General features: G+C 39.6%; 1 protein-coding gene across 3 annotated transcripts in view; it reads right to left on the bottom strand.

The window, feature by feature from the left end:
- Ipo8 (importin 8) overlaps window positions 1-7,510 on the bottom strand; it is a 63,746-nt gene that overhangs the window by 50,855 nt on the left and 5,381 nt on the right. For 2 of the 3 annotated variants that reach the window (XM_021190562.1, XM_029534886.1), the window contains exons 2-3: window positions 5,608-5,689; window positions 2,144-2,300 (exon numbers count right to left, since the gene is read on the bottom strand). In XM_021190562.1, the coding sequence (XP_021046221.1) occupies window positions 2,144-2,300; window positions 5,608-5,689 (239 nt within the window). The remainder of the gene's footprint in view (window positions 1-2,143; window positions 2,301-5,607; window positions 5,690-7,510) is intronic. The other variant, XM_029534887.1, reaches the window with a different exon arrangement.

The raw sequence follows: 7,510 nt of genomic DNA on the forward strand, positions 1-7,510 counted from the left end.
AGAGAGAGAGAGAGAGAGAGAGAGAGAGAGAAACAGAGACAGAGAAACAGAGACAGAGAAACAGAGACAGAGAAAGACAGAGACAGAGAGACAGACAGAGGCACACAAAGAGAAGGGATAACAACATATAGATTATGTATACACATGCAGATAGATGATACATACACACATAAATATATACAGAGATATGCCAACACATAGATGATGATAGATAGATGATAGATATGTATATATACATACAAATATAGAAATACAGGTAGACAGATACACATGTGATCACCAAATGGGCAAGCCTAGGGCTGGTGTGTGGTTCATTGGCAGAGCACCTCTCTGTGTATAAGGTGTATGTATACATATACACACATCTGTCAACTGGATAAACCTAGCTCTCATCAGTTAAGAAAGAGACAGTATGGTACATTGTACCCATGAAAATACACAGTAATTCTTGTACTGTGAATACAACAAATATGGATTTACTAGGCAATTTCTGAAAAATAGGAAATTGAAGAACCACTGCCAAAGAAATAAGTGGGGGAAAAAGCAACAAAAGAAATAAAACAGAAAAGAGGAATATGCAAGATGCTATCCCACAGCATTTAGTACAGTCATCACTTCTCAGTGAGCTCTCATCTGTAACTAGGATTGAAAAGAAAACAAAAGGGATGCAAAAATGTCCCTTCTACAAAGTACCACTGTTACTACCAAGTATGTCCTCATGAAGTCATTTGATTAGAGAATTAACCTGCCAAAATTAGAATTCCAAACTGTAATTTTTGCTGAGCTGTTCATTTGTGAGGAAGTTTTATGTAGCCCAGACTGGAGATGACCTTAAACTCTGATGCTCCTGCTTCTATGTCCCAAGTATTGGGATTCACACATGTACCACTACACCCCATCCCACTACACTACTGCATGCAGTGCTAGGAACAGAGCCCAAGGTCTCTCTCATGCATACGAGGAAAGCAGCCTACCGACTGAGCTACCTCCTCAGTCCCAGAGTTCCAAATGGTAAAAAATAAACTAGTGTTCAATCGGGCATTCAACAACTTAGATCTATAAAAACCGAGGAAAAAATTAAGCTGCATATTGTATCTTCCTTACAGCACTAAATGTATTTTCTCTGAAGTACTTGTAAGTGAAATTAGACAAGATGAAGCAGTATCTTCAAAGGTTCTTAGTTCATGAGAGGAGCAGAGCCACAGAGAACTGTCTCATAAAAAACAGGGATTTCCTGTCCACTACCAGTAGCTGTTCCTTTACACAACACAGGCATAAAGCATAGCTAAAGCTTTTCACTTTTTAGGATTTCATCTTGAGATGGGCCTCATGGTCCATTTCTCAGTTCAAGCCAAGTGCAAGATTGGCAGGGAGAGCAGCCCCTGCGTGCTGCTTTAGAACTAACGGGAGATCCAGGAGATCGGTAAAACAAGCATCCTCACAGATGAACAGACAACAGTTTTGAGAGGTTCCTGGGACACAACTGGCATATGGGGAACCAATGAGAATAAGGATGCTCTTCTTCAGTGAGTACCTGTGTTCTCCTAGCTACAAGAACAACTTCGCAATAATTCAACGCATGCTCTTCCTGTTACCACCCCCCCCTTCAAATTTCCTTTCTTTTCCTTTGTTTTTATCACAGTTGCTCTTAATCAATATTGAACAATCTTGTCCCCATCGTTCATCCCTTGCCCCTCCCCCTCCATCTGCAAAGGAAATTTCATTACTGGCTCATATGCTGAAGTAAATTTGTTTCTATTCTGAGATTGTGGAATTCATAACTTCACAGCTATGCTGTCTAATATATATAACTAAAAATGCATTTTCTGGTCTGGAAACATAGCTTAGTTGGTAAAAAATCTTGCCCAGAATACAAGAGGTCCTCAGTTTAAGCTCCAGCTCTACATTTATCAATCTTAGCAGTATACAGCTATAATCCCAGCAATTGATAATGGAGACAGGAGGACTAGAAGTTCAAGGCCATCCTTGGTTACACAATACACTTGAGACTAGCCTGGGATATATGAAAACTGTCTCAAAAAAATAAAAAATACATACACACAAACAAAGCTGGAGACTATACCCAATAGTCTCAGCCAAGGCCAAATGCCTCCTCAGATCACACAGACAGGGTGTGACCTACCTCACCAGATCTGGAGACCGAATTATCCCTTCCACAATGTTGTCACGGATCTGCTGCCGGTCATTCTCATGAATATTGAATGGAAATATCACTTCTCCTGGTGGAGGCTCCCTGTCTGGCCAGTATTGTGTCACCATGTTCTTCAGGTAGATGGCAGCTGAGTTTAAGAGAAAAACAGATGTGTTGGACTCAGCCTTACAATTCAGCCTTATGCCCACCCAAAATGGAAAAGCTTACAGATGCAAAAGTTCCCCAACTTGGGAAGGGAAGATGGGAAGAATTCAAGAATTTTATATGGGAATCCCACAGGAACATCCCACCAAGCTGGAGGCCATCCTTGAGTGACATAGACATGACCTTGGAATCATGTCCAAGTTTTCAGACTGAGTACAAACACACTGTCATCAGGAAATTTCCCTTTTCTCAAACCTAACAGTAAACCTGCTGTCTGCTGCTGATCCTGTCCCCCGTCACCCTGCACATTCAGGAGTATTTGTGCCCTCCTGTCTCCATTATCAATTGCTGGGATTATAGCTGTATACTGCTAAGATTGATAAATGTAGAGCTGGAGCTTAAACTGAGGACCTCTTGTATTCTGGGCAAGATTTTTTACCAACTAAGCTATGTTTCCAGACCAGAAAATGCATTTTTAGTTATATATATTAGACAGCATAGCTGTGAAGTTATGAATTCCACAATCTCAGAATAGAAACAAATTTACTTCAGCATATGAGCCAGTAATGAAATTTCCTGGTATACAGCACTGGTAATTTCATTTAATCCTTTGATATATTACTTATAATTCATAAATAGACATCCATTTTCAAATATATTTAGAAAAATCTCAAGAAATCTGTGTCCCTATCTATCAAAATATATAAATCAATTACTTTGTTTCTACTCTTTTCAACTTTCAACAAGAAGACATTTGGAAGAAATTAGCTGAATTACTGCTATGAGACTGCTTTATTTTGTTTGGTATATGTTTGTGGTATGTGCATACATGCATATTCACATGTGTGTGGGCGCATGTGAGGGAGGAGGGATTGTGTATGCACATGCATGAACGTAGAGGCCCAGAGTTTCTTCTTGATCACTATCAACTTATTTACTAAGGCGGGGGCTAAACTGGATGTGGAGGCCACCAACTCTGGGCTAGTCATCTTGCTCTAAGAACCCATCATTGCCTTTGGGTGATAGGATTACAGGAGGCCAGCAGGTATGGCTGTCTGTCATGTAGGTTCTGGGGATCAGAACGTGGATCCTCACACTTGCAGCATTTCATCCACTGAGCTAGTTTCCCAGTGTAATAAGAGATGTGGCTAGACATGGTGATGCACAGCCCTAGCCCCAGCACCTGGGGAAGCTGAGACAGAAAGACTGCTTCAAGTCTAAAGCCAATCTGAGCTATATAATCAACTCAAAGCTGAGATCTTGTCTCAAAGAGAGGAAAGAGAAAAGAAAGAATATGAAGCTTTTTAACCATTCCAGTTTAGTGTAAACATATTCTCAAACACATATAAAGACAGACATGTTTCTGAAAAGCGCCCCAACTTTCTCTTTCCTTTCTGCTCCCAGCAAAGTTTTTTCTACTTCAATTTTACTATGAATTAAACATGGATAATAAAAGCATTTCACCATTGAAAAATACATGTGGGCTGGCGAGATGGCTCAGCGGGTAAAAGCACTGACTGGTCTTCCTAAGGTCCTGAGTTCAAATCCCAGCAACCACATGGTATCTCACAACCACCTGTAATGAGATCTGATGCCCTCTTCTGGTGTGTCTGAAGTCAGCTACAGTGTACTTACATATAATAATAAATAAATCTTTAAAAAAAAAAAGAAAAATACAACATGTTCTGTATTAGTTAAAATTTGACCAAAAGCCGGGCGTGGTGGCGCACACCTTTAATCCCAGCACTCGGGAGGCAGAGGCAGGCCGATTTCTGAGTTCCAGGACAGCCAGGGCTACACAGAGAAACCCTGTCTCAAAAAACAAAAAAAAAAAAAAAAAAAAAAAAGTGACCAAAATTTAACTAAATTATGAATGTGATATCCTATAAGTCCTCTTTCATGCGTTTTGATGCACCTAGGATTTCAATGTGTTTGAGTAAAAAAAAAAAAAAAAAAAAAAAAACTTTACAGCATGGTAAGCATGCATGTATGTGGGAGTGTATGTGTGTGTGATTGGGTAACACTAATCATGCAATTATAGAAAAAGCAAAACATGGTAGTACATGCCTATAAGCCCAGAACTTGAAAGGCAGAGACAGAAAGATCAAAGCCAACTTAGACTACATGTAGAGGGTAAGGGGGAGAAGCATGTCAGACATATAAATAGGCTTCATAGCTAAAACAAAAAGTCTACTTCCTGGTACTAATAAAAAAAGAAGAAGAAAGGGAGGAGAGAAAGGGGAGAGAAGGAAGGAGGGAGGGAGGGAAGAAGGAAGGAAAGAGAGAAAAAGTCCTGGTCCCCATTCAAACATCCATTCAAAGTCGCATGGTGGTGTCACACACCTTTAATCCCAGCCCTGGGGAGGCAGAGGTAGGCAGATTTCTGTAAGTTTGAGGCCAACCTGGTCTACAAGGTGAATTCCAGGACAGCCAAGGCTATGACACAGAGAAACCCTGTCTCTGGAAAAAAAAAAAGAAAAGAAAGAAAAAGAAAAAAGTCCAAGCAACACTACATCTGTGAGTTGCCACAAGTGCCACTAGAACTCAGAGCTATAAATCGCAGTCTTAATCTAAGTGACCTATGGTAATGCTACTGGGATCATAACAAATTAGAGAGATAAATTATTAAAAGTAGAAAAGCAAAATGGAAAACGGCAATGTTAGAGAGGCAAGGAACTGATGGATAGATGAAAGCAAAGAGAATAAAATAGCTACAAAACAAAACAACTAGGTTGGCAGTGAGAACTCAGTATCTACCACTAACTTTTCAAGAGAAAAGAAAGTATTCTTATGTCTTAGAAGTATTTCATGTGCTCTTCCTAATTTTTCAAGAGACTTTTAGATACATAATTTTAAGTTATATTTTTTTATTCCTTGAATGTTACATACATTTAGATAATGTATATTGATCATATCAATCCACCACTACCTCTCTTCAACTCCCCTAGTGATCCCTATGGTATATCCATCCAATCTTCATTCCCTCTTTATTTTTCACTGTTATTATTAATAGCCCTGAGTCAAATTACTGATGCCCTAGGAACCTGAGTGTGTGGTCATCCACTGAGGCGTGAGCTACTTACCAGCGGGCACATCACCAAAGGAGAGTGACTCTCTTTCAGCAGCCATCAACTGCCAGCAGCTCTTCCAATAGGGGTGGGCGCCTTAAAGGTTATTCCTGGATCAATGCTGGAATTTTAGCTGTCATGTTCTTGTACAGGTCTTATACAGTACATTATAACTATTTAGATTTAAAGTAGAATGTTCATTGACTTGAAAATACAACTTACCTGCCTGACGCACAGGGAACTCCACATGGTCAGAGACTATGATCCGAAGCAAGCTGGGGGCAAAATTAATAATCTTGTAGGACTGAAATTACAAAGAAATGCTTTGTAAAAAATGAGGCATTCTGAACAGCTACTAGCACCATTACAGCATATATTACCATCTAAATGAAAAAAAAAACTTTTCGTTATTGTTTTTTGTTGTTTTTCGAGTTAGGGTTTCTCTGTGTAGCCTTGGAACTCCTTCTACAGATCAGGCTGGCCTGAAACTCAGAAATTTGCCTGCCTCTGCCTCCCAAGTGCTGGGATTAAAGATGTGTACCTCTACTGCCCAGCAGAAAGGCTTTTAACAGGAGATAAATTCTGAAGGGTAATGATTATGAAAAAAAATTTTTTAAAGATTTATTTATTTACTATATGTAAGTACACTGTAGTTGTCTTCAGACACTCCAGAAGAGGGCATCAGATCTTGTTACAGATGGTTGTGAGCCACCATGTGGCTGCTGGGATTTGAACTCTGGACCTTCGGAAGAGCAGTCAGGTGCTCTTACCCACTGAGCCATCTCACCAGCCTGAAAATATTTTTAAGTTAAAAAATTCTTATAACTAATGAATAAAAATGTGAGTAGTTTTATGTTTGACATATATTCCCAAAATGCTCTCCAGAAAGTCTTCCAGGTAACTCTCTAAACAGCAGCACATGAATATTCATTCACCTACCACAAAAACCTATGAAACCTTAAAACCTTATTACTATTTTAAATGATATGTCTTCTGTTACTCAAAGTCCTTTCTGTTGACCATTTATTTCTTCTACAAATTTCTTATACCCTTTATCCTTTAAAAGGGGAAATTTTGTTGTTTTTTTTTTTTTTTATTTATCAACTCTATGAGATTAACGGGATTACAATCTTAACCTTTTATTTGACCTCTGTAGTAAGCCAATAGTGCTACCTTAACAAGATCTAGAATCACCTCCGAGACAAGCCTCTGGACATATTTGTGAAGGAATTTGTAGTTAAGTGAGATAGGATGATGCTCCTTGCAAGTAGGGTCTTTGAAGAAAAAGAAGAAAGCCAGCTAACACCAGCATCCTTCTCTCTGCTTCCTTACTGTGGACACAATGTAACCAACTGTACTGGATACAATGTAACCAGCTGTCTCAAGCTCTTAATGCCATGCCTTCACCACCATGATGAACTACACCCTCACACTGTGAATCAAAGTAAACCCTTCCTCCCTTAAACTGCTTTTATCAGGTATTTTCCTACTAGAAGAAGAAAAGAAACTCATATAACCTACTCACCACAACTGTTTCCTCCCAGATTACCTGTGCTTTAATTTTCTTGATATTCACTTTTGACAAACACAAAACAAAATGTCATCTTCAGAAAACAGAAGCCCAACACAGGGGGAATAAAGATAGAATCATGTTTTTAAAAAAAAAAGAAATTACAAGTGCTAGAGAGAAAAGCTAGTCCAAAGAGGGCCATTGTGGCACAGACAGCAGAGGACAGGCACTGCTAGGCACAGTCTTCTCAGAATCAGTGCTTCAGGAATCCATGCTAATGACTTCCTGTTCATCCTGTACACTCATAGGCTGTTTACTCTGGACACCAGTAAGATAGAACCTCATTCCTTCTGACCATATTTACATAGGTATCTAGAATCATATCATCCCTCAGCCTAGCCAGGAGCTCTGCTTGACTGTTAACTTACAAGCAATTCTGCTAGGCTCCTCCCAGGGACCTAGCAACAGCTTACATCATCACCTGTCACTAATACCTGCTGCAGCAGCCAGGTGTGGCATATAAAAGGAATAATCATCACCCTAGCTTCTTTTTCTCTCTCTCTGTTCCCACCTGTTCCCAGTCAGAGTCTCTCTCTCTCTCTCTCTCTCTCTCTC

The sequence above is a fragment of the Mus pahari genome, chromosome 2, assembly GCF_900095145.1.
Source record: "Mus pahari chromosome 2, PAHARI_EIJ_v1.1, whole genome shotgun sequence".
Lineage (NCBI taxonomy): Eukaryota > Metazoa > Chordata > Mammalia > Rodentia > Muridae > Mus > Mus pahari.